Genomic DNA, 27,181 nt, shown 5'->3' with positions numbered 1-27,181 from the left:
CGCCCCATAGGCATCCCAATACCGCCCTATAACCGCCCGTTTATTGAAAAACTAAAGCCAAGCTCTGTGTATAAATACAATGACAGCGGCAGCAAGTCACAAGGCGTCCGGCTGCTCTCTGCGTGCTCATCTTTCCACCTCCTCCCCCTCACCTGGCACCAGAATGACCGCGGGGACATAGGGATAGTTCCCCCCCCCCTTGGGCATAGGGCACCCCTGCCCCAAAATGGGTGCGAGTCTGTCCGTTCTCAGCCCCGTGGGGGACAGCTGGGGACGGTGTGGGATTCTGCGTGTGCATTGCGGTGCAGCAGTGGGGAGGGGGCACTGGTGCCCCCACGTCGCCTCCCGTTCCCATCCGGGTGCCCCCCGGGGCCCACGTGGCTCCTAAAGGGCGACGTTGAACTCTGTAACCAGGAAATCGATGTAGTCCTTCTCCTTCAGCTTGAAGGCCTCGGCGATGATGCGGGCAGCCTCGCGGTGCTCCTTGCCCCGCAGCCCCGTGCCGTTCACCTCCAGGATGACGTGGCCCACCTTCAGCTGCCCGCAGTTGTGTGCTGAACCGCCGCGCTGCAAAGGAGGGACGGGCTCAGCTCTGCCCTTCTGCTGCTGTAACTTGAGGTTTGCTCCAAGCAAAGAGCAGAGCAGGCTGCTCCCGAGGGCAGAGCTGCGGGCGCTGCTCCCCAGCCCTCATCCACCATTCTCCCTTCCCCAATCCCCACACTTGGCAGGTTGTTCTTGGGGCTGCCCACATCCCCTGCACGTCTGCAGTGAGCCCTCCATTCCCGGGACACACCTCATGTTATGGGATCAGCCACAGCACGTGAACAACCCTCCACTCCTCAAGTCCTCCCTAACAGAATGGAGGCATCCCGAAAATCCCCCCTGGGCAGGGCTGGAGCCACACGGCTGACAGCAGGTGACTGTGGGGCTTTCCCAAGCCAACGGGGAGCACAGGGCTGGGACATGTGCCGAGCTCTCCCCATCCTCAGCTCCCCCTACCTGTATGGTGACGATGCGGGGCAGTGGCTGCCGCGTGTTCGCTCCGCCCTCGATGGCGATTCCCAAGGTCGGCGCGCTCTTGGACACCCGGATCAGACACGAGGTGGGCTCCAGGAGCCCTGGCTGTGGGCACAGGGCAGTGATGCTGAGGGGCTCCGGCCACCCACTACGATCCCACAGCACACAAAGGCAGAGGGAAAGCGCCTCACCACCCTCACTGTGAAGAATTTCTTCCTGAAGTCTAATCTCAATCTCCCCTCTTTCAGTTTAAAACCGTTCCCCTTTGTCCTGTCAGCGATGTTCTCTCCCTTGATCCCTGACCCCAAGCTCCCCCAGCACCCATCCTCACCGGTTTGGAGGCCCCTTCTGCTGTCCCCTCACTCCTTGTGCCCTCCTTGAGGCTTCTGCTTTTCCCAGGGACCGGCTGCCTGCTCTTGTCCTTGCCGCTGACCTCCACCTCGCCGATGTCCACCCCGCTGTCCTCGCTGAGTGTCTGCCCGCTGTCTGACAGCTGGGAGAGCGTGGAGGCTGTGGAGAGATGTGGGCTGTTAGAGGGGGGTCGGATGATGGGACTGGTTGTGCCAGGACATCTCCTCTGCTCCCGGGGCTGGGCAGGTCCCTCCTGTTTGGACCTCATTTTAGAGTGAGGTTCCCAAGTGAACCCATCCCAAAGAGCAGAGATGTGCACTGGGAGCACCAAGTGCCCCCAAGCTTGGATTCGGGATTCAGTTTGGGTCATGAATTGGGGTGGTTGGGAGAGGATGGTGAGCTCGTGTTGGAATTACTGCAAGCCAACCCAGAGCCTTCCCCTCCTGCTCCTGAAGCACGAGCTGCCAGACTGGGGCTTTATCCCCTTGGAGGATGCAGGATGTGGGTGCAGAAGAAGCCTGGAAATGGGCATTGGGAACCCTTGCAGGGAGGACTGAAACCTTGGGAATGTCCCTTTTGGAAGCGCTGGGTCCCACCGCTGACACCCCTCGAGCAGGACGGTGCCTGAGGCAGGTGTTCGTTCCTCTCGTTACCGTGATTAACGAACTAATTGCAGTGGGAGAGCGGTGCCACGGGAGGGCGGCAGTGCCACTCTGAGCATCCTCACGGCCCTTTTCTGGACCCACTCCCACAGCCCCACACCTCTCCGTGCTGGGTGGGGGCAGCGCTGCAGGTGGGGCCGCAGGAGGGCAGAGGGACAATCTGGTCCTTGCCCACTGCCAGCCCACTACTGATGCAGACCAGGATGCAAGCACACATAGCTGCTTAATGTCCAGCTTTCTATCCATCAGCGCCCTCAAGTTCTTCTCTACGGGGCTGCTCTCAAGGAGTTATTCTCCCAGTCTGTACTCATGTCCAGGATTGCCCCAGTCTAAATGCAGCACCTTGCACTTGGCCTTGTAGGACCTCATTAGGTTCATGTGGGCAAGCCTGTCCAGGTCCATCTGCATGGCATCCCTTCCTTCTACGGTGTCAGATGCACCACAAAGCAAACTTGCTGAGGGTACAACTTGATACCATTGTCAAGGTCTTTGGTAAAGATGTTCAAGAGCATCAAGCTGGAGCCATGGGGAATACAACTCCTGACCAGCCTCCACCTGGACACAGAGCCATTGACCACAGCCCTCTGGCTATGACCATCCAACCAACTCTTCATGCACCAAACAGTCCAGCTTTCACATCCATCTCTCTCCAACAGGCTGCTGGTCAGATCAAAGGATGTTGCCTCCTGCAGGACGCACTCCCATCCCACAGCCCAGCACTGGGACTGTGTGAGCAGATGAGCCCCCAAGCTAAAGCCAAACTGGACTTACAGCCAACACCCCAATAAACAAAGCAATGGGGACCTTCCAATTTTGCCTTTACCCTGGCAGTACACCCACCTCGAGCCTGGGGCAAGGGCCTCACTTCGTTGACATCGGGCTCGCTGTTGGGTTGGTGCACTTCCACCATGATGAAGTGCTGGTTGGCCTGAGGGCTGGGAGGAGGGGGAGCGGGGTGGGCTGGGGGTGGAGGTGGGGATGGGGACGCGGGGCTTTGGCAGCCGGCAGCCGCAGGGCCATCTGCAGGAGGGCTGGTCAGCCTGGTGGGGGACTGCACCCTGGGGAAGGGGCCGATGGGGGGATGACTGAGCAGGGAGAGCTGGGGGTCCATTTGCCGTCGGGAGCCACGCGGGGTTGGGGAAATGGTGGCATAGATGGCGCTCGGGGAGGATTCCTCAGTGGAGGTGGTGGCAGTGGAGGCCACGCTGATGGTGTCCTTCTCAGAGTGGCTCGGAGGGGGTGTGGGGTTTCGGGGGGCCACAAAGAAGAGGCCTGACTGGGAGGACTCGGAGGAAGGGCGCTTGGGTTTGTCCTTCCCCGGGTTCCTGTGCTGGGCAGCGGAGGGGTCCAGCATCTGGGGGGCTGTGGGAGGAGGGGGAGGCTTGAAACTGGGGGGTTCCTCTGGGAAGGGCGAGAGGTCATCCTGCCAAAGCAAGAACAGAGCCAGTCACGCACCCAGGGCACCACTAAAGCAGCTGATTTGCACAGAAATATCTTTCGGACAGTATTGGCAACATGACTCACAAAGGAGGACAATTAGAGGACAAACCACCCAACTTCTGCCTGGTTCCTGTAAGCACAGATGCTACTCTTACTCAGACACCCTGAATCCTTCTTCCAAAGCAGTTTGGTTGCTTTACTTCAGCAACTGCAGTGGCACCAGGGGTCGGTGACAGAGCAAATTGCTACGGAACCTGGGGTAACACTCAGTATCATCAATAACCAAAGGTGAGCTGTCTTACCAGAGAGATGTCTGGCAGGGTGTTGATGCTGCTCTGCTGGCAGTCTTCACCTTCCTCCAATTCTGATGTGTTCTGACAAGGCAAATGCAGAGAAAACCTGGTCATGGCAGCGACAAGAGATCATTGAAATGCCAGCACAATAGGGAACATGCAGAGCGATGAAGGGCATTGCCTAAACCCCCTGCAAGCACCCCTCACTCAGAGGTATTTATTTCCTGGAGAATCACACACCATACAAACAAACAACTCAGTTGAGAAACAGCTTCTCCCAAGCTGCTGGGAGAGTAGCCTGCAGGGAACCATCCTCTGCAGCAGGGCAGTGGGCTCCTCTGAACCCAAACCTGTGTTTAGTTTGGAGAGAGGGGAGGAACGAGCTCTGAGGGCGTCAGGTTCAGTACCTGGATCTTCCCTGGAAGGCAAGCAATGAAAAAGACAGAATTTCCCTCAGCAAAGGAGAGCGGTCAGTCTTAATGCAAATAGAAGCTGCTGCCGTTGCTGAAGAATCGAAATGTCATTAGAAAAGGTCAGAACACAGCTCAGAACACTGGCCAGAGAAAGTCAGAAAAAATCCAGCGTGCTGCAGTTCCCCAATAGGTGCTGCAGCAGCTCCTGGTTCTGAGGAGACCACTGCTGTTCACTGAGGGCTGACTGCCTTCCCATCACATAGGGCTGTTTGCTCATCTGTGCTGGAACGGGCAGGGTACAGTTTGTGTTCAAATGCACGTTATTTATTGCAGGACAAACAACTGATTAGCTGCAAAGCTGGTGAATCTGCGTTTTGCCCATCTGCTGGAGGCTACTGCTGTGCCTGTAAGATGTCAGTGTCCCAAAATAGATGCGGGAGACAATTAAAAGCATTAGAGAAGCAGTAAAAACATTGATGCAAAGTGCTTTTATCTCCGTGGCTTCAGAAGGAACCCCGGAGACTGAGAGCTCAGAGCAATGACTTGTTCCAAGAGCAACAGGGAGGTCAGCCTGCAAGTCTGCTCCTTCCTCTGATGAGGGCAGATGTCGTCACCGATTCAATCCAATGCAGTGGTAGGTGGCTTTTGAAAGAGAAAAATCCCCTACCCGTTGGGTTACTGTGCTAAGCCAGGGCTGAAGGCAGATCTGGCAGCAGCAACAGAACCATCAGGCTCGGGCCAGACCTGGTGCTGTGCAAATCCAAGCTCTGCCGTGATACCACATGTCTGAGGCTGGAGGAGGAGACAGGTAGGGCTGTTTCAAGAGCAGCCGAACTTGATATTGATTAAAATGATGAAGAACTGCTCTGGCAAGCTCAGAAGGACCACGCTGGTTTGAGTGCCTGGTACGAGGGCAGTGCAGGGCCCACCAGCTTCAGGGGAACCTCATCTCTGTCCCTAAACTCTTTCTTTCCCAGCTCTGCCTTTGCCCGCATCCAACAGCTTCCATTTGCAGATTATGTGGTGGAGAAACCACCACCCCCTGGGGAATACAGATGATCAGCCTTTAATTAACCTCACCGCTCCAAATGAGCCCCTTATTTTCCAGTAGCGGAACTACACAGCCTGACTCCCGCACGGTTTTGCTTTCGAATAACTGCGCCAGCCTGAGCGGCAGCCCAGCTTTCCCCCTCTCCCACTCTCCCAAACCTCTGCAGGGTTTGAGGATGGAGACGGAGGAGCCTGGGAGCCCAGGTGAGCAAAAGCCCCAGGCGCTGAGCGCAGACATCTCAGACTTTGAGTGCTCTGGGGGTGACACGACAACACAAAGCACACATCAGCCATCCATGTGGATGATGGTGCCTGTCCTGGAGGGCTCAGAGCAAAGCAAGGAGCTGGCACTGCCCTGTAATGGGACAGGTGGGGCTGGAGAGGCAAATGGTGCTGGAGCCACTGCAAGTGTAGGAGGGCCCTTGTTCCTCTGCTCTCGTTCTGCTCTCTCTGGGGACATGCAGACCATCTGCTAGATATAAAGGAGGCTGCTGACTCTTGTGCTTATGGTTCACTTTCCAGAGAGAGGAACAGCTTCACACCACCGTCCTCTCCTTACTGCTGTTGACACGGAGCCCAACGACAGGCTGGCGAATGAGCTGAGTTACTGCAGTGCACCCAGTCCTGCAGGTTTGAGGAGCTGGGAGCAAGCCAGCACCTATAGAGTCAGGCCCTGGATGGCAGTATATTTGTTAGAAGGCAGCAGAAAGAAAAACGAAATCAACAGAGATCTCAATTCCTTAATCCTAACAGTGAGGGCTGAGACAGGAGGCAGGGACAAAATCCCTTAAGGGCTGCTTAGGTTGCAAGCAAATGAGAAATTCCCACTGCTCTGATCAGACAAGCTGCATCACATTACTTCAGTCTACAATTAACCTCTGCTTTGTAGGTCTCATCTTGAGATCAAAATCCTCCATTTACAACAGGTGGTGATGATACTCAGACAACCAACCAGCGGGTGGCACAATCAAACAACACTGCCTCATCTCCGAGCACCCTTCAAGAATCCTGGGATAAAATCACTTTAAGTCGCCGTGCTGATCAGCCCCATACTGACTGGTTTTGGTATGTTTGCTCACCAGTCCATGATGGAACCTGCTCTGGTGTCACCGACTTTGCCCATGAAACCAAATTAACCTGTGTCCCAGAGGATACCTCCTGCACAGGTGCTCGTACAGACCTTTTCCTTACAAGATCTGTAAGGAAAACTCTCAGACATCAGTGCTGTTGGGCTTTGCAAAAGCACAGCCTCGAGCTGCCAGTGGCACATGAGGCTTTAGTGCAAGCAGGATGCTGGCACCACTTGGGTTTGGTTCACAGCTGAGCCTTGCCCACACTGCAGCACTAAGACCCACAGCCCAGCAAAGCCACGGGAAGGAGAAGCAGAGCTGGGAAACACGCGGCAGCTGCTGACGTGGCTGAGATGCGTGCTGGCCCCCGGAGGGCTCTGTCCCCTCCTCCCCCCCCCCATGCACATCGCACGCACTCGCAGCCCATCTGCTATGGCAACCGCAGCGCTCAGAGCTCCGCCCGCCGGCAGCCCCTACCTCCATCAGGTCTATTAGCCACAAGAGCCGCTCCTGGGGACGTGCGAGGGGAAAAGCAGATGAAAACAAGCACAAAAGCGAAAACAGAACATCAGGGAGGATGCAGAACAAACGAGCCACAAAAGCAAACCCCAGCGCAACGCATCCCTCCTCCCGCACGCCCACCCTGCGGAACCCACATCCAGCTGCATCTCCACTGAACGTGAAGGCTGCCAGGGAGAGCAGCAGCAGAGCAAAGTTTGTAAGCTCTTCTGCTAGCTGAGATAAGCATCCATCCACCCAAAGCCCCTTGCCAGACCTCTGCCCACTGGCTGTGTTTCATGGGCCCCTGAAGCACAGTTCCACCCATCCCGCACGTGGGCTTCTCTGCTTGCTGCCAAAGAAGCAGAAAGCCCCTCATCACCCGTTCTTTTTCAAGAAGGTTTTAATTTCCAAGGCTGCTAATGCATTTATGATGAAAGGCATTTCATGGCGAGGAAATTAATTTTGGGTCTGTGCGCCGGCACGCTCCAGGATGATTATGATAACTTAATTAGATGGTGCGTGCAACGAGGGCCTGACAGCGAGACATGGGAGTGCTGCTGCTCAGTGCTGGGAAGTGGCAGGGGCTTGGATAGGGTGCAGGTGGCCTGAGTGCTGGGCACCACTGGGATGGGAGCAGGCAGCCAGCCCCTGTGCAGAGGTTTAGAATGGGAAACCAAGAGCTGGCAGATAGGGGCAGGCATGGGGTGACAGCAGACAACCCAGCTGGGTCAGCCCCCATCTCTCTGCTGCAACACAAATGGATGGGGCAAAGGACTCTCAAAGCCAGCAAAAAATCATCACTGTCCTGCCACTCCAGGACACTGCTGGCTCTTCCCCTGTCTCTAAAAGCAGGGTGCTGTGATACAGCCTGCAGCCAGGGTAGCTGAGCCCCTCACATCCTGTAAGGGGATAAGGAAAGCTTTGGAGGAACCCCCTCCATGCTGGGGAAATGCCTTTATAGCACTTGAGGGATGTGCGCTTGCTGTAGGGCTGCCAGGAGCAGGGACTGAAAGGTGAAGGAACAGCAGGAAGAGGCTCACCCGGGCTGAGCTGACGGTCGTGGAGGTGAAGTGGCTGCTGGAGGAAGAGATGGTGTCACTGTAGGACATCATGGAGTAGGAATCAGTGCCAACGCTGGGTCCTGCAGGCTGCCGGGCTTTCATGGACTCGATCTCTCTCTTCAGCACCAGGTTGTCAAAACGATCGAGGTCTTGTGGGGAGATCACACCCCTCACCTCCGAGAGAAGTGAGAACTGGGCAGGCAGACAAGCAGAGAGATGTCAGAGCCTGACCGCACTCCCAGTTTGGGACCCATCCCATCACAGTTGCTCAGGGCTCACCTTCGCGTGCGTGTTGAGCAGCTCAAAGAGCGCCATGACCAGAGCATCCACGGAGATATGGCCTTCCTTATACTCATCCAGGTAGTAGCCCATGGTGGCCCGTTCCTGTTCGTTCAGCAGGTGCCTCGCCTGCTCCTCCAGCATGACCCGGGTCTGGTTCACCATGCTGCTCAGTGTCACCTGCGAGCCAGCCAGGCCCCGGTAGAACACGGGCTGTGGAAGAAGACAGGAGATTGGTTTTGGTCTGGGACACTGAGAAGTCATCAGCTGACAGCATTGTCCAGAATGGTCCCCATGCCCACCAGCCCCAGCTGCCTGCTGCTCTTACATCACCTGAAGCAATGCTGGAAAGAGCAACGCTTTGGTTACCCCCAGGAGCCACCAGCACAGCCATGTGCTCCATGTCTGCCTAACTCAGCCAGGAAATCATGCATCAGTTGAATAAACAGCTTCCCAGTTCTGCTCGGCAGGCACAGACACTGAGCTGCCACTGTTCTAACAGCAGGCTGTGTTTCTCCCTGACAGAGCTGGGGGAACCAATGCCATAAGAGAGGGGCTTCCTACCTTGTGTAACACGCACTTCCACAAGCTCCAAAAGAAGAAGGAGTCACCAACACCAAAGCCAGAGACATCTGGCTGCAGACAAAAGGCTTTTTCCTCTGGGAGGGATTTCTTTCTAACAGAGGAGGTCCTTGCTGCTCCCATCCCTGGCAGTGCTGTCACACCACAGGTGTATGAGGCCAGACAAGACAAGGGCTACCCCAGAATACTAACGCTGAGGCTGGGGAGGTGCTTTGCCAAGCAAACAGCATGAAGCCATTATCAGTGTGAGCCACCTGTGAAACCTCACTGCTTCATTTCCATTTTAAAAGGAGCACACTTTGTAAAGGATTGCTTGGACAGGGCAGGCTGAAGCAGAGCTGCAGGCACAGTGCTGGGCAGGGTCTGGCTGGCTGCTTCCCTCCCAAGGGAAAGATGATGGCTGGTTTTTATTTTTAAGGAAGGGCTTTAGCAGCTCTTACCCTAGCTGTTGCCTCCGCAGCATGATCGCCCACCACCCTGCAAGGAGGGAGAAGATCAGTCAGCACTGAGCACTGCATGTCCATCAGTCATCCCCTGTTCTACACCCTGGATGCCTGTAAGCTAATGGGGGAAAGCTCCCACAACGCTCAGCCTTGATCCATCACACAGGTGCTGTCTATGAGCACCAGATATGGGCACCACAACATCCAAGCACTGGGGGTGGTCCCACAGACAGCTGGCTGAGGCATGAGGCTCTCAGAATCTCACGGCAGAGGATGTGCTGCCGTTCTACACCCACCCTACACATCTGCACAGCCCCTGTGGGAGCTCTGAACCAGCTCTGCACTCTGCACCCCTATGGGGCTGTACCAAGCACTCACCCCGTGGAGCTGACGAGGGTCTCTCCAATCTGGGAGCTCGCTATCCACCTGGTCTCATCCACAGTGGTGCGGGCATGGGGCAGCCTCCCAATGTCCTTCACTGTCATGATGAGGTGACGGGAGGACTTGAGCAGCTTCACTGCCTCGTCGTGGGGGATGCTGAGGAAGCTCCTGCCATTTACCTCCAGGATCTGGTCTCCTACCTGCAGAACAAGGACGGGGTGAGCCTGGCAGGCACCGTGTGCATTTCTTTCCCACTGCTCCACCAAATTAGGACTAAAGCAACTGGAGAAATAATGAGATGAGGGAGAGGATCCAAGTGCTGCTGGCTGGAGACCAAGCCAACAGCCAGTAATGGACCTGGCTGGGAAGCCTGGAGGAGCTATTCAGGATCCCAAGTCAGACTCACCTGCCAAGTCCTCTCCATCGGAAGGACTTGAAGACCCCACTTGGTTAGGAACAACCCCCAATGAATACGCAGCCCCACTTCTTCCTGCTGAGCTCCAAACCTCACATCCATGTGCAGCATGGAGGGCTCACTTGAGAACCTCACCAGAGCCTCCACCTCTTTGCACGCTGTGGGATGTGGGACAGCTGGGGGTTCACCCCTCCTCTCCTCCCATTTCCTCCCCAGCTGCTCCCTTGAACTTTCATTTTGCAGCCGGGGTCTTTGTTGTACTCTGGGGCTTTCAGATAGTCAGGCTGTGTTCAAAGCACAGCACGCATCTGGCGTTTTTCCCTTTGTCCCAAGTGCTCTCTGCTTCTAGGGCATTCCACGCACTTCTCACTCCCATATCAAAATTCACCCTGTTTCTGATAAGCCACCTCTTTGAAACTACTCTTTCATATCTTTGCTTAACCATAGGCTTCTGCTCAGCTCTGTCAAAATGCAATCTTATTTTCTTTATGCCGCAATGCAAGCAGAACAAGACAGTTCTTTAAATAACTCACCCCATCTTGGAGGAGAAAAGGAGAAAAGAGGGAGGGGGGAAAAGCTTCTGAGGCTGAAGGAACAACACAGGGAGTCAATATAAACTCTCAGTCAGCAGCTCAGTCTGTCTCGTTCTGCTGTTTGCTCTGAGGAAGCCTCAGAGGGCTGGGATTAATTCTCCAGACTCATCCATTTGCTCCAGTAGGACATGACTCACAGATGCCATGCCATCTGCAGTGAGCTCTGACCCTGCTGGCACCTGAGCTTCCCCCAGCACTACCCAGAGCTTTGCTGGAGAAGCCCTGGGAGCTGTGATCCTTGCAGGTGCACTGGAAGGCAGCAGGGCACTGGACAGGTGAACATGGAGATCTTTTTGCTTTTGCAAAAATAGATGCAGAGCTAGTGGATGGCACAGGGTCTCCCTGAGAAACCATAATGAGACACAGAAGGAGCTGAAGACCTAAGGATTATTGAATAGCCCAGAGGTGGGAAGAAGAGGGGAAGATGCTTTTTTTGCTCAGAGAAGCCATGGGTGCCCCATCCCTGGAGGTGCCCAAGGCTGGATGGGGCCATGGGCAGCCTGAGCTGCTGGGGGGGCACCCAGCACACAGCAGGACATCAAACCAAGATCATATTTAAGGCCCCTTCCAACCTAAGCCATTCTATGATTCTATGCCTGTAGTAGCAATGTGAAAGCAAGAGCAAGAGTCAAGATCTACCAGCATCACTCAACTATTTGGGTAAGCTCAGACAGGAAGGAGCTGGTAAAGATGCTCTGTAGAACCAGGCAGGACCGTGCAACTGGCCAAGATGTGAGGAAGCTTCTGAAACAACCTGAGCAGACACAGCTGAAGGAGATCTGTGGCTCAGCATGCAGCTGTGATTTGAGAAGGACCGAGTAAACCTGCAGCAAAAGATGTGTGATAGGAAACCGTGGCAAGAAACGTCTCAAGAGCAGCTCTAAAATGAGTGTAATGGTGATACCCAAAGGCGTGACCTTGCTGTCAGTGCATTCCCTGCGTACAGCCTGCCTGCCCAGCAGAAAGGACAGAACAGAAAGTTCCAGAGAAGAGAAACAATGCCTTATGGCAATGAAGGTGAGAGGACAGATGGAAGAGATTAGGCCTGTTAAATTTAGAGAAGAGATAACGTGTCTGGATTTGATGGAGCTCTATAAAGCAACGCAGGCAATTATGAGAAGTCAAGGGCTCTTGTTTGCCCAATGAGTGTGTGGTGAGGCTGGACAAAAATCTCCCACAGCTCCTCAACACGCTGGGCAAGGCAATGGGAGGGACCATCAAAACCCCAATTCAATTAGGTAGTTTTATTGCAATTATGAATCTTTAATAGTTTCCTATATCAGAGATTAAACTTTCATGGTTTCTTAGGTTCAAGGCAGTTAGATGGATTTAATGCACTGCTCACCCTCCAGCTTCTCAAAAGCAAGCCAGAAGGAGCTGGCAAGCAAGGAGACAAGAAGCCTCTGCTTTCCATGCTCTGTCAGTGCAGTGCCCAGCACAACCTGCTGCTGGGTGAGAACACACAGTGCTGCCTTTGGTGCCCAGGTCAGGCCTGGCACACACAGCTGTGCATCACCTCGCTGCACTTTTCACCCTATGGCTCATTCCCTCTTCATGTCATGCACTATTCTGTGCTACCTTCATCTGCCTGCAGGCCTCAAAACACAAGAGGCAGCTTTGTGAATGGCACCAGTGATGTAAAATCGTTCACTTCTTATTTATAGTCTGTTTTTTTTCTCTCCTTGTCTCGTCCATGGGTATATATGGATCACAGCAACCTCCTCCTACCCCAGCCTCTGTGCTGCAAACTCAATACTGAGTTGTTTGTTCAAAGAAAGCTACCTGAAATCTGCAATACAACGAATGCAGAAGAAACCAGGATGAGCAGAGCCACGGACAGCAGCAGGACGAACTCATCTGCCATGTCCATCAGAAGGACAGAGCTGGGAGCAAGCATCCTGCCAACCCACGGCCTTCAGCCTCGGATTTCTGAATATGCCTGAAGAATGCACTGTCAGAAGGTTCAGGGATGAATAAACATGAAGGAGGCTGAGGGGTGAATATTTAATTCTGGAGTGGCTGCAGTGCTGCAGCCCCACGTCCTGCTGGCACCTGCGGAACGTTCCCCACGTGGTGCTGCTTTGGCTGCCAGCAAATAATGCAAATAATTTAGCAAATGCTTTATGCAAAACCATGCTGCTGAGTCTTGGCTTGCTTTGGACAGCTTTGTTTTGCTCCTTTGTCCCTTTGCCCCAGAGCATCTTTTCTCCCCTCTGATACTTACAGGAAGCTGGTGTGTCAGGACCACGAATAGAAAGCATCCATCCCCAGAGCACCCACACCAGTTATGGCTGTGCCAAGCACGGCACAAAAGCAGCCAAAAGGAGAAGATAAAAGCATGGCTCTATGGCAGAGAGAGATTTCCTTAAGTCCCTGCCCCGTTTAGGTGCCACATCAAGAGGTCAGCAGTACCAACAAGGCACCCAATGCTGACTGCAGAGCTGAACTGGCAGCACGTTTCCCAAGGTCACTGTCAATGAGTGACAGCACACAGAGCATCACCAGGACCTGGGGAGCCGGCACCCTCCTTCTCCCCAGCCTCTGTGCTGCAAACTCAATATTGGGGACCAGGCATCAACTTCGGCAGCTCATTAAATGGGGTTTTATTCTCTGCCCTGAAAAGGGCTAACACTGAAAAGGGCTGTAGCTAATTACCCACTGCCAAAACAATCCTAATGAGAAAAAAAGTCTACTCTGGCATCAGAGGAAGCAGCAAAACCCCCCAAAGTACCCACTGCCAGAGATGTCAGCAGGAACCTCTCCACCAGCTCCAGCTGAGCCCGCACAGCAGAACACAGCAATGCATTCTCTGGCAATCACGTTTACCAGCAGTTCTTCCCTCCACGAGAGGAGCAGGAGCCTGGAGAGGACAAGTTCAGGATTGCTTGAATTCCCCCAGCAAACATTTCCCTCTCTCTCCTCTGTCTACACAGAGGACTGCAGTGAGCTCAGTGCCCAGCTGGATGCAATCTGCTGATGCCACCGGGTGCCCACCCTGTTAAATATCAGGATTATCCCCTCAACATTCAACAGTCTACCACCATTTCAGTGAACTGAGAGAACACCAGGGAGTTCAGTGTCCACCCAGACTGACTGACACAAGGAGCAGGGAAGGAGACGGCACTCAGAGCCCACGGGATTGCAATGCAGAAAGCAAAAGTGCAGGATGTGATTGCACAGAGCATCCTTTAGGGTGGACGTCACACCAGGTTAGGCTGCTGATTGATCACCCCGAGGGTGGTCGTGCTGCTTCTGCTCGTTAGGACACGATCCTCACAAATGCCAGCGCTGCAGGATGAAAGCAGCACGCACCTGTTTGCACTGCAGTGAGCCCAGCCTCCTCGCACTGAGCAGCCCTGCACAGCCCTGCAGGCACATGGGGCACCTCGTGCACACGTTGGCCCCAAAACTAAAGGGGTTGGATGTGAAAAGCAGGGAGAGGGCACGGGACCAAGAACTTGAATGAAAAATACTTTCCTGCCAGCCAGGGTGACTTTCTTCACCTGCCATCCCCAGAAATGCAGCAGTGGCCTCACGCTGACAGCTGTGTGCCAGCACTGCCCTGTGCTACGGCTGAAGCTCTCCATCCCTCCCATCCTCTTACCTTCAAGCCAGTGCTCTCAGCTTCAGACCCCTTGTCCACACCGGTGATGTAGATGCCCAAGGAGTACTCTGCCCCTCCTCGGATCATGAGCCCCAGGGACTTCCCCTCGTTCAGGACCAGGTTCACCTGCAGAGGAGGGGAACAGCTGCTTACATGGCACCCAAAAACTGCACAGCAGCATCTCAGCTCTGTGCTTCTGAGCACGGCCAGGTCCCTGTGCTGTCACCACCTATGGATGACAGCAGGTGTCATTCTGCCATGTTTCCCTGGGCTTGTCTATTCAGTAATTACCCACATCCAACCAGGATGGGAGCAGCCCAGCTCTGCTTCCCTGTGTTCTGAGCATTGTGTCTCTTTAGGGAGGGCAGAGAAGAGGGCCACGCAGACTGCCTACACCCAGCACAGCATTTGCCGGTACAACCCAAGGGCAGTTTAACTCTTTATTTGCATTAACACGTTGCTCTCACTGAACAATTCCATTATAAAAAGTTTGAGTGTATTTTTCAAAAGCAGAAAAGCATTCAGCAGTTCCAAAATCCTCCTTCTTCCCCCTCTGCCCAAGCAACATTCAGGGTTTCTTTCCTACTATAATTTCTTCGCCATGCCTTCACCATGCATTTCAATAATTCCCCAGTTTTGATGACAATCCATGCAGCAGAAATGCAGCACAGCACACACAGCCACAGATCAGTGTGAAAATAGCTTTGTACTGACTGCATTCCCCCCTCTTCTATGCATCCCTGGACAATAAACACCTTTTGCCAGCACTGCTCTGAGCTGGATTCGAATGTTTACATTTCCTTTCAACACTGCCCCAAGGGATTTGGAAGCTGAGCTCATCTCCCCACCCTGATAGCATCCGATGGAATAAGAGATACACAGCACTGCTGCGGTGCTGCAGGAGCTGCTTTATCATAGAACCATAGAACGGCCTGGGTTGCAAAGGAGCACAATGCTCATCCAGTTCCAACCCCCTGCTGTGTGCAGGTCACCAACCAGCAGCCCAGGCTGCCCAGAGCCACATCCAGCCTGGCCTTGAATGCCTGCAGGAATGGGGCATCCACAGCCTCCTTGGGCAACCTGTTCCAGTGCCTCACCACCACTTTGTTTGCACACACACCAAACCCAGACTCGAGGAGAAGCAAGTGGAAAACAGTACATAGAGGAAATCTCCATCTCCAGCTCAGGGCCGGTTTCTCTGGGCTGATCCAAGTTCTCTGTCCTCACAGCCAAGCAACCCAGGTCTGAAAGACCTTCCACCCCGCAGGGCCAGCACAGAACCCATCAGCTGCAGGGCTGGGAGCAGCAGGAAAACTGCAGGTGAATGGAGAAGTGACCACACATCCTCAGCAGCCCGGACTGGCTGCAAAGCTCAGCAAGGTCAGAGCAAGCAAACTGCAAGAGGAGAGCAGCACTGCTCCACATGGAAAACATCACTGTCATCTAATAGAAAGAAATCTGTCCTCATCTCGCCTGCTTCTATTATCCTTCATGCTCAAGTAGTCACCATTAGGCTCTCAATAACATCCAAGCCGTGCAATGATATCACAGATGTATTTCTCCTTTTTGGATTTTTTTTCTTTTGTAATATAGCTACCTTTGAGCACAAAACTGCCTGGAGGCAAAGAGACACTCTCTTCTATGCGTATGTTTTTTTTCTTCCTTCTCCTGCACCAAAAACATAAAGGAATAAGCAGTTCCCCTGGCCATCAGCACATTAGAGCAAGGATTTAGTCGATGAAATGGCATTTCTTAGGGAATTAGCAGCCCAACATTTGCAGAGCGTTTCTTCTCCCTCCCAGCTCAGCAGCACCTCTGAGTTTTCGCCGGCTGATGATTTCCAAAGTGCTTTTAATGAAATAAGCTGTCAATTCCAGAAGCACAACAATGACAATTCACAGCCTAAGTGGTCTTTGCTATTGTCAGAATCCAGAGGATTTGAGTCTGGACAGATCACAAACATCAATGGGAACCTGTGGGGCTCGAGGCAGACAGGGGCATCTCTACTGCCTGACGAATGTGGGATGCCTCCACCAACCTTGAATTTCACCTTGCCAAAACTGGAAACATCACCTTAACTACAGCAGATTCACTGAACTGTGGCAAAGCATTAACAAACTTTCTGGTTTACAATGTCCTGCTGCAGGGCTAAAATCCAATCCGCTGCGCTTCCCCAAACAGCACCAGCTTGAAAGCTTTGGCCTGTGTGTTCCAGGACATTCAGATCAATTAGAAATAGCAGAGGGGGGTGAGGGGGGAGAGGGGGGAAGCACACAAATCCCCAGCCTCTCCCTTAGGAAGTGCAAACATCCAGAAATCAAACAGCCCTCGGGGGTACCTGTCAATTCCAGCTGACTGTGCTGAATTAACCAGAGATACGTTGCATTTATTTGCATGATACTTGCCAACAGAACAATCCCATTTACAGCAGCAATATGCATACAAACAAATAATAATAATTAAAAAAAAGCAAGAGGATAACCGTTATCCTGTTGTAGGGATGGATTCACCTCTCAGGGGTGTATGGCAAAGTCAGGACAAAATGATTCTGCTAATTGGAGCTCCAAGCACGTGTTGTGCCCCACGGCACAGGCAGACGGACCAAATAACCCCTCTCCATCACGGATCATGTTCATGGTGGGGTTTCCTTTCACTGCCAGCTGGCAAAGCAGGATGCTTTGGATACAGAAGTGCCTTGGTCTTTTATGGGTCATGCCAGGGAGTGGAAGAACGAGCACAGATTTGGGGAAAGCCAGGCAGGGAACTACTCACAGCTTGGCAAAGAGCTGCTGAAGGCAGTGTGCCACGAGCTGGGAGTACCACGAAGCACGGGCATTCCAGGCTGGCAGATCTCCCCAGTGCCCTGCCACATAAAATGGCATCACAGCAATGGCACCAGAGCAGCACAGCCTGAAGCAGGGACAGTCTCTCCAGCCAGCTTCAGGCCTGAATGTGTCACATAGGGCAACATAGGGATGGTGCCCCTCACAGCTCAAGAGTGAGTTTGTGCAAAAGCATCCAAGTCCTGCATCACATCTCCCTGCACATCCAACGTTGGAAAGGGGCTCACACAGCTGCAGGCTTGCGTGTTGATACCCAGCATGCAGCAAAGGAACAACGTGCAGAGCAACACCTCCTGCCTGCTGCTTCAAAGAGCCTATCTGCTCTGCTGGGGCTGCATCAAGGTGACACTGAGTGGTAGGGGGTGGGGGACACTAGCAAGCCAGCAGCAGTTGCTTTTCTTTCCTCTTTAAAGTAAAAAATAATAGGCCTTTCTCCCTCGTGGCCAACATGAATATTTCAACAGCAAACTCCCTCATCCTATATTAGATTTTCCCCTCTCTGGCTGAGGCAGGAGCCTCCAGCTTACAGATCCCTTACAGCTTCTCCAGGCAGAGCTGAGGGCACGCAGTCGAAGTGCTGGGTGATCTCTAGATGGCAAGATGGAAATACTGAGGCTTGGGTAACTCCATGCCTTCGGGCTGCTCACTCATATGATAGTACTTGGATATCCAACAAGCAGCAGAGAGGCAATAGCATCTCCTTTTTGCACAGAAACAGCAGGTTCCCTATCCACCACCTTGGAGAGCATCCACCCCTCCATCCCAAGCCTTCGCAGCACACAAGGAAGCAAAAACCACACAGTCGGCGAAGATGGCTGGCACCTGCATGGCAGCAGGTAACACAAGGCAGGCCCGCCGTGCTGCCCTTGCTCACCTTTTTCTCATCTCCCTCCTGCAGGAGCTGGAGGTGGCTCCTCTTCTCGCCGTCCTTGCGCAGCGAGCTGTTCTGATGGTGAGGCAGCCCCGTCGGTGGGGACACGCTGCGGCCCTGCGGGTCCACCCAGGTGTAGATGTGGTTGGTGACGTAGCCCCCCGGGATGCGTCCCACCGAATGGACAGACAGGTTCAGCTTCTTACAGCCTTTCAGAGCCTGGAAGGGAAGGCACAGAGAAGAGGGAGTGAATGCCTATGGATGCGGAAGGACGATCCGCCTTGGGGCCCTGGAGCGACAGGACAGGCTTTGTCCTTACTGGAGGCTGAAAGATGTCAAGCTACTCTGCACACCTACAGAATGTAATGAGAGACAGAAAAAGCCAGTGAAACAGCTCAGATTTTTATATTCTCTTGAACTACCACAGCGCCCAGGCCATGATGCTGTCGATGACAGAGGAAATATGCTCCCCCCATCAGCAGATGAAGCCGTGTATAGGGCACTGACATGCCTGCAGGGAGCCCCAGCGTGGGCTGAATCCCAGACTGAGCCTTCTCTGCACCCTCTGAATGGGCTCAGTGCTTGGGAAAGCAGCACTTTTGCTCCCCCCCAGGCTGGTCCCAAGCTCCATCTTTAGTAATGCTCCTGATGTCCAACAGACACTGACAGCTCCCCCAGAAATTCAGACATCAAGAGGTTGGCAACCCTGCCTGCAGAAGAGGGGTTTGAGCCGGGTGATCTTTAAGGTCCCTACCAACCCAAGCCGTTCTATGATTCTATGATCTCACCAGCTGCCCTCCCAGGACAAGCCAGCAATTAATGAGCACAGCCATTAACAAATACATAAATCTATTTCAAACAGCATGCACCAAGATGGCCTTGAGATGCAGATAAGGCTATTTGCAACTGCTCCCCTGCCTCCCCAACTTTCACTGCGAGGAGCTGGCATTGCTTTTATTAAAATAACATTAACATTATGGGAGCTCTCTGGGGACAGCTGTGAGTGCTGATCCCTCCGAGGCCTCAAGAACATCAACGCTCAGGATCTGCTCTCAGCAAGGAGCTGCTTTGTATTTTTCCATACATGCGTCCTTCTGATGAGCTGCCCCTGCAAGGTCTCCTCTCCCCACTGAGCAGAGAAGCTGCCGAGCAAAGCTCGTGACAGTGAAGAACCAATTCTGGCAGCTCATGGGCAAAATGTAATGTCATCAGAACTGCTGGGCTGGCCGGGTCCCAGCTCCAGCCTGGCATCACTCCTGCTCCTCCCTGCCAGAGCTGAAGGATCCATCTCACCACCTCCCCATCACATACAGCAGCTTGGCTGCCAGTCCATCACGTGCTCCCAAGGTCACCACGTGCCTGGAGAGCTGGAACGAGGGCAGTGAAACCTGCAGCCCCATCAGAGCACTTCCACTTCCCATAGCTTCCCCAGCCACGGTTGCTGTGCTTCTCCATGGTGAGCTCAGTCATGGAGGCCCTGCAGCGTGTCCAGAGATGGGCATGGAGCTGTGAGGGGGCTGGAGCACAGGTGTGATGGGGAATGGCTGCGGGAGCTGGGATGGGTCAGCATAGGGAAGGGGAGCTCGGGGGAGATCACAGTGCTCTCTACAGCTCCTGAAAGGAGGCAGTGGTGAGGTGGGGGTTGGATGAGTGGTGATGGCCTTATGTTGCACCAGAGGTGGTTCAGGTTGGATATTAGGAAAAATTTATTCCCCAAAGCAGAGATCAGGCACTGGAACAGGCTGCCCATGCAGGTGGCAGGCATCACCTTTGGAGGCGTTCAAGAAACAGATGCAGCAAACTTTCCAGGCATGAGAAGCTAGAGATTTTACACAGGGCTTTTCACATCCCCCTGCAGCTCTGCTGATGAGGCCACAGGAGATGGGCTCTCCTGCAGCAGGGAGATGTTTTATGCATGCAGGTGACAGCTGAGCACCACAGGGACAGAGCAGCCCGGGATGAAGAAGAGACACAAGAGCAGGAGCTGGCAGGGCCCTGGGACCCTGCAGGAGCACAAGGATGGCTGCTCAGAACATCTCTGCTTGGCACCACTGATATTTGTGCTGTGGCATGAGGATTCCTGGCCACATTCATCCTCCATTTCACTGAGACCCTGTGCCAATTGGCACTGCTGCTATATTATACGGATGGGGTAAGGCAGACATCACAGCATTCTCAGTGCTGCTCCCCAGGTCAGACTGGACCATGCAAAGTGCTCCCCCTGCAATCCTATGCCAGTTGAAAGAAGAATTAAAAGGAAAGGGAAGGGAAGGGAAGGAAAATAAATTAAAAAATTGGTCCTGCAATCCCAGTTCTGCTTTCATGAGAAGCAATGGGAATCCAGCATGGTTTCAGCTTGAGTTGTGATGAAACTGCTCCATGTGCCTTCACAGGCATGAGGCCACTGCCAACTCACTGCAGACATTCTCCAAGTTGCAGCATTACACAGAGAAGTTAATTACTGGAGACAGCAAATTAATCAGCCTTTTCTCACCAGCAAACACATCTGTAGAACGTCCCATTGCCTGGGCTGGATGTTCAAGGCTAAATAATGTAACTGCCAGCAGCTCCAGCCTCCGACCCCTTCCAAAGGAAGAGAGGGGATGTCCTCAGTCCTTTTCCAGCCCCAGCCTTCAGATGCATAATTTCTCAAGGTACTTAAGCTCTGTCGATGCAGGTCAGCACATTTGCAGCTGAATTTATTTACAAGAACAGATCTTTGACTCATGAGCTTCCACCAGCTTGAGAAGATTCTTTATTTGTACTTTTAAGTTAAGTCCCAGCCTGTGGGGTAAATACATTGGCTGCAGGTCCCACCAGCTGGGGAATCTCTGCTGTTTTAGAAGTCAAAGCCCAGCCCCTGTGTGGGGAGGAAGGCAGGAGAGCAGGGATAACAGCACACGTTCCGTAATGAAGCACAGCAGGCATGGGAACAAGACCTGGCACAGGTCTATGGAGCCTCTGCACATCCACACAGCAAACCAGACCTTAACGAAGCGCTTGGCAGCAGAGCTGCAACATGAGGCATCCGTGAGCCAAATGGGAGCAGCTCCCACAGCACAGCCAGAGACAGAGGCACCCATCAATGAGCTGCAGCTGAGGGCGACTCTCCATCTTCCTGCATGGGGGAGAACTTCTCTTCTTCACTCTTTCCTCCCCCCAGCACTGAGCAGGATCCCCAGGGCTTCCCCAGCACTGCAGCTCCCAGCTGGATGTGGGGCTGCCCCAGCAAAACAGCTCCGAGATGAGGTGGAGGTTGAAGGCTTCTGATAACAGAAAGTGCTTTGGGTGTAGAGATACTGTGTGAATGAATCTGGAACCAAAGGCACTGATTTACTCATAGACCACACAGGCATCTTCCTCAGCAGAGACAGGAGTGCTGAGGCACCATATATCCGTGGCAGAGGACAGCATCCATTTTCCAGCTGCTCTCCATGGATGCCAAGCAACCAGCAGGAACCACTGCCCAGCCTAACCACACTCATTTCTCCCCCCTGCGCCTCCTGGAATGTACTTGCACACAGCCCCAAAGCCCACCTGAGCACAGCTTTGGCCAGTTGCACCAACCCTCAGTGCAGGTCTTCATCTTTGTACCCCTCTCTGCAAACCATCAGGCTTCTGCCCTGCGGGGCTGATGGAGAGAAAAGAAGGGCTGTGGGTGGGATGAATACAGGGAGAGCTTCTTCCTCAGGCACACGCATCCTGAAGCCCAACCACTGCAGAGGTGCCCCCTCAGCAGCACTATCCAGGCTGCAAGCTCTTGACAAAGCACGTTGTTTGATGGGCACACTAAACCGAACCCATTTGCAGTGGACCATTAAATAAAATAATTCCACCTCCTTAATCCCTCTGCGGCATCAGCGCAGACCTCGCTTCCCCAGGGCCCTGCAGCACATTGCTGCACTCTGCTCCAAGCTCTGAGTGATTTGGCTTTACCTCAGCTATAATTCATATGAAGAAGACCACGGTATGAAGGCTGTAACAGCAGCGCCGCAACGCTGCTCTCACGCTATGGAGGACTTCCCCCTTCTTCTCATGTTCTTCCCACTCTGGAGGAAGCTGAAAGTCTGAAGGCTGTGTAAAAAGCATCTCCGGGCCTTCTGAAATCCTCTGGTAGGAACACAGATCTCAGAACTGAATGGCAATTAATCACTGGCACTCCTCTGGCAGCCTGACTGTAACACGCGTCTCGTACGGACGCAGCCCACTCGCTTACCTCCACTGCTAATGAAATGAGCAATCTATTCCAATTCATCCTCTTAGTGGGTAGATCGCAGTTTGAAACAAGCAGCATTAACTCAGAGCCATCCTCCCCCTCACTGCAGAAGCAAGATGCTTGCTTCCAAAAATAACAGACTAGGGGCTGCTCAGATAGCGGGCATCCAAGCACAGCTCCATCCACGAGCTGTGAGGGTCAGCGTGGGGTTATCCATCAAAGCAACACACAGTGCTCCACCAAGTCCAAGAAAAAGTAAGGTAAAAGCCACCCAAAAAGCAAACAAAAGTGAGCAAAGCGTTAAGGGGAGAGGAACGCAAAGATGCCACAGGAGGGAAGCAGAGGGAGCTGTGCGAGCTCCAGCACCACCCAGGAGTGATTCGCAGAAGTTTGAACGCTGTCTCCTGAGCTATGCTGGGATGCACCGCAGCCTCTAAGCTCGGTTTTGCTCGGCTCAGCTGGCTCCCATCCGAGTGCCAGCGGGGATGGAGCGGCCCCTGTGTGCGCTTATAGGGGTGGGGGCTGCAGGGGCAGGGCTGGGACTTTGCACGGGGAGGTGGAGGAGCGTTGAGTGCCTGGCTCCTCTGCAGGCAGAGAGGAAGAGAAGCGGTGCGCGGGCAGGAGGAGGGCGGCAGAGGCACTCACGGTGGAGTGCGGGATGAGAGGTGGGCACAGAAGGATGGAGGGGTGAGGCAGACTTCTCGGCAGAACAGACGGGACCTGCAGGAGGATCAGCCCAACCTCTCTCCCACTCGCAAGGCAAAGGCAACAGCAGTTTGGTTTTCAACAAGAGGTGCTTATGCAAATCGATGTAAATGCATGCGTAATTGTGACTGCAGGCAGTTAGCCTCGGGGCATCGGGAAACCGTGTCCCTGTCACCCGGGAAGGGCAGAGGAGATCTCAGTTCCAAGGACAGCCCGCTGTCACCCCCCCAGCTCCCACCCGCAGAGCCGGGCGCTGCCCCGTGCATCCCTCGCACAGCCCCAGGCAGCCTTAACAGCAGCAGGAGCTCCGCATCGCCTCTCCGTGCTTTCAGAACAACAACCCAGATAAAAGCTAACTCCTTTCTGCTCTTTCTTGCACACCGAGAAGCGAGAAATAACGCAAGCAGCATCCACAAACCCTTACTGCCTAGAGACGGTCAGTTACCTGGTGAAAAACGAACTCTGAAAGAACCCATGCGGGTAAACGAGGCGAGCAGCAGTGCCGGCACAAAGCTCCTGAGCACAGCACCCAGGCACTGGGCAGGAGCAGAGGTGCTGCAGGCAGCGGTGACAGCAGCACTCACTGCAGCCACGTCGCTCCAGCAGACACGCTGTCAGCTCAGGAGAAGGGATTTAGAGCCCAATCATTCTCCGAGGAGACATGGCATTGAGGGAAGTGTCAAGGAAATCCATCATCTTCCCCGAGGACAGAGGAACAGAGTAAGAGATACTTCCACTTGCCAGCTGTGTGGCACAACAGTGCTTTTGTTTTCCTCTAGAAGAGGGAGAGGCTTTGTCCTTTGGGTTATCTTTCCAAGACAGAACTATCTATTTACAAGGAGCGCAGCAAATCACATTTATTGTACTCTGAGAACCACAGATGCCCTCAGCAACACCGGCCCCACTGAAGGAGCCAACACCAAAGCCATGTGCCAGCATCCTCACACTATGAGCGGGGAGATTAAGGACCTCCACCTAATTCTTCTGCATCGGTATAATACTTCATTTCATTAGGGCTGGTGGAACGAAGGGAATCCCACCAACTTCCCACTGAGGAATGCAGCAGTGCAGCAGCCAAACCCCCACTGCAACAGGGCCAGGGATGCCCCAAACGCACACGCTCACCCCAAGCCACCTCACACACAGCATTAATTTGATAGGCCCAATTAGCACGCTGCCACAACGGAGCAGCACCTCGTCACCCGCAGCCCAACATTCGGCCCCAGGGTGCCATGAGTGCCACTGTGACACCAGCAGGAGCCCTGCCCTGCACGGAGCATTGCAACGATTTGAAATGCAGATGCCTCCAAGTCCCAGGGCGAGCTCCTTCCCTCCCTCTTTTTCCCCTTGTTGAAAGCAACAAGGCTGATACTCTTACAGAACCAAGGCTTGATGCACTGTCTTTGCTCCCCATTCTCCACCCAGGACTCAGTTCCCAGCCCCTCACAGAACCGGGCTGCATCCATGCCTGCCAGCTGCTCATGCAGCACGGTGTGGGATCACTGAGCACAGCAAATAAGTCCCATAGCGATCATCCATTCATTAGTCATCAGAAGAAGCAATGAAAACACAGTTTGCTTTCCTGTAAGCTGCCCGGAAGGTGGAATTGTTCTTTGCTCAGGGCTGCACACCTCTGCTACGTCTCTGCCTCATCTGCAAGCACCTCAGCTGCTCCGGACACAATATTAGAGCTTATTAACACAAACTTTCAGCACTTCTGTTAAAATCAAGCACAAACCGTAGCGAGGCTGATGAAAGCCAACTGCCTGCTAGAAATACAACAGACGACACAAGCTCTGTCTCTTAAGCCATAATTCAAGTGACAGTGATCTTTGCCTGAAGTGCAGTCCTGAACGCCGGGATGATGGAGCTGTAATTGTAATGGAGTCATTTAATTTTGAGTTGGATGAAAGAGAAAGCACTGAGCAGCCAAGCAGTAAAACTCCACTGCTCACATAAAGGTTAAGAAGGCAATCATTTAAGTGAATTGTTTTGGAGTGCTCAGCTAATCCTGTCATTAAAAAAAATAATTGTAAGTTAATCTCATTTTCCCTGAAATACCTACAGACCCGTCACACTGCGTGTGCTCACAGCTGAGCATCCCTGCAGCACGTTGGGCACAGAGGAGCTCCTGCGCTCTGCCATCTCCCCACACCCCAAGCAATGAGCTCTGACAGCCTCCCTCCCAGCACTGTGAGGCTCTGCACAGCAAGGCTGCCACAGATGGGCAGCTTCAAGCTGCAGGACAGCTGAGGTGGAAACACAGCACTAAAATGTGCTCCTTTTCAGAGAGCCACAGCATCGCGGCACAGAGAAACAGGCAGGAGGCACTTGGGAGAGTGCTCTGCAGCTGGGGTATCAAGAAAGCCCAAACATGAGTTTCCCCACCAAGCCACAAAGTTTGCACTGCTCTGATGGAGCAGAAGTGCTTGCAGAACTGTGACACTGACCATGAGCTGGGCTCCTGGGGTCACCCTGCAGCTCCCCATGGTCACAGCACCTGGATGGGAGTTGATGCAGGAGCTCCATCGCAGCTCCAGGACTGACACAACAGCTGAAAGAAGTTCAGCTCCCAAACAGACAGTTTTTAAGCTTTCCTATTAAAATAGCAGTGGCAAAATATAGATCTCATTACAGAGCAAGCCCTTATCAAACTGCATCCTACGGGAATTATTTCTGTGCAGGAAGCACTTAGCTTCACACGATATTAATAGAGTCTAAAAGGCATCACGTACGTTGTATTAGAGAACAAACTGAGAGTTATTATGTGAATTACCTGGTGCAGTGGGCTGAATTACAGATCATTCAGCAGACATGAGAGCTCCTGACACCTGGCTCCCCATTGCTGCAGATGAAATGCGTGGGGCTTTTCTCACAGTTTTAAGAGCACAGAATTGCAAGGCTAACTTCCAGAAACGTTGACTTTATCTTTCTGTTATTAGAACAAAACAGCAGCGAAAGAAAGAATTCCTACAGACTTTTCCCTTAAGGTCTCAGGATGGCCAGCATTGCTGCCAGGCAGCAGATGTGCCCCTGTATGGAGCACAGATTTAAGGCTAGAGCGGGGAGCTCACAGCCACACAACTTCAATGCTGGAGAAACGCACTGCCCAGAGCAGGCTGCTTTGGCTTCTTATGGAAGAGTTAAAGCACAAACAGCAACAAAAGGGTCTCAGTGCCCCACACACCGACCCTCCGTGCACTGCCTGCAAGCTGTAGCCCTGAAGGCTGATTCCCCAGCTCCGTAGGTTTGCTGAGCCCAGCAGCCACACGATCGTGGCTATACAGTTAGGGAATGGCTTAGGGTCATTCACACACGGACACAGCCTCAGGATACCGAGCACCAGCTCCAAACATACAGCTGTCAGCAGCCCTACGCCTTTGATTAGAGCTTCTATCCCTTCTCCCTGGTCTGCTTTGGGCACTCCGTGCCTCTCTTTCTGTCCCTTTGAGCGCAGACAGCACGGTTCGGCGGCTCAGTGCGCGCTTTAAGTGCAGCTGCTGCAAATTTCCAACTTCCAAACGCTTCTCAGACTGAAGAAAGCGGCACGGTCGGCGCTGCCACATCACACAGAGACATCGGCAGAAGACAGCAGCACCGCTCAGCCCCGAGGACCCCAGAACGGCTTCGCACCGCGCTCCGAAACTCGGGACGAGCCCGAGCCGTCACCGAGCGGCCACACGGGGCCGAAGGGGAGAGAGCAGCTCCGGGACGCGCACACCCGTCGAGCACGAACCCCGCGTTACCTTGACGGCCTCTGCGTGGGTCACTCTGTCCAGCGGCTTGCCGTTCACCCCCAGGATCTGATCCCCGACGCGCAGCCCCTCCCGTTCAGCCAACGAGCCGGGCTCCACCAGCGACACGTAGATCCCGACTCCGTGCTCGGCTCCGCCGCGGATGCTGAAGCCTAAACCCTCGTGGGCTTTGCTCCGGCGCAGCGTCACCTGGCGCAGCTCCCCCGGGGGAGGCGGGGGGCGGCCGGGGGGCGGCAGGTACGGCCCTTCGGCCGTGTATTGGTCGAAGAGCAGCTGGTCGGAACGCGGCAGCACCAGGCGCAGCAGGGGCAGCAGCTGCCGCCGTCGGGGCCCGTCGAGGAGAGCGCGGAGGGAGCGCACCAGATCGCAGACGTTGCGGCGGCCGTGGTAAGCGTTGAGGCAGAGGATGAAGCGCTCCCGTTCCGCCTCGCTCAGCAGCGCCGTCAGCGCCTGGTGCAGCCGCCGCACGTTAGCCGACAGCGGCCGCAGCGCCGGCCCCGCCGCCGAGCCCAGCGAGCCCGACGAGGACGAGGAGGAACGCAGCGAGACTCCGTCCGGCTCCGCGCTCATCTCCGCGCACCGCACCGCACCGCACCGCACCGCACCGCACCGCACCGCACCGCACCGCACCGCACC

General features: G+C 54.0%; 1 protein-coding gene across 2 annotated transcripts; it reads right to left on the bottom strand.

The window, feature by feature from the left end:
* WHRN (whirlin) lies at nucleotides 1–27,115 on the bottom strand. 2 transcript variants are annotated; one of them, XM_042879352.1, is made up of 13 exons: nucleotides 26,537–27,115; nucleotides 17,873–18,088; nucleotides 14,156–14,281; nucleotides 9,541–9,743; nucleotides 9,160–9,196; nucleotides 8,138–8,350; nucleotides 7,838–8,050; nucleotides 6,774–6,806; nucleotides 3,773–3,844; nucleotides 2,871–3,453; nucleotides 1,349–1,527; nucleotides 1,000–1,122; nucleotides 1–567 (listed from the first exon to the last, which is right to left on the bottom strand). In XM_042879352.1, exons 1-13 carry the CDS (start codon nucleotides 27,113–27,115, stop codon nucleotides 385–387), a joined length of 2,760 nt encoding a protein of 919 aa, XP_042735286.1. In that variant the 3' UTR covers nucleotides 1–384. The 2 variants fall into 2 exon arrangements, with proteins under 2 accessions (XP_042735286.1, XP_042735287.1); XM_042879353.1 differs by lacking the exon at nucleotides 6,774–6,806.
* Between the last annotated feature and the right edge of the window lie 66 nt (nucleotides 27,116–27,181).

The sequence above is a fragment of the Lagopus leucura genome, unplaced genomic scaffold (genome assembly GCF_019238085.1).
Source record: "Lagopus leucura isolate 7727_CA_CO unplaced genomic scaffold, USGS_WTPT01 Super-Scaffold_100022, whole genome shotgun sequence".
Taxonomy (NCBI): domain Eukaryota; kingdom Metazoa; phylum Chordata; class Aves; order Galliformes; family Phasianidae; genus Lagopus; species Lagopus leucura.
Note: the sequence above shows the minus strand (reverse complement) of the source record. Positions and strands in the feature narration are given on the sequence as shown.

Bases quoted from the DNA above. Each gene is read 5' to 3' on its own strand.
- WHRN (XM_042879352.1), bottom strand. From the start codon at position 27,115: ATGAGCGCGGAGCCGGACGGAGTCTCGCTGCGTTCCTCCTCGTCCTCG. The intron at 9,744-14,155 runs GTAAGAGGATGG...CTTGTTCTGCAG, and splicing joins CTGAGAGCACTGGCTTGAAG to GTAGGAGACCAGATCCTGGA. The intron at 6,807-7,837 runs GTGAGCCTCTTC...GCACGTCCCCAG, and splicing joins CGACCGTCAGCTCAGCCCGG to GAGCGGCTCTTGTGGCTAAT.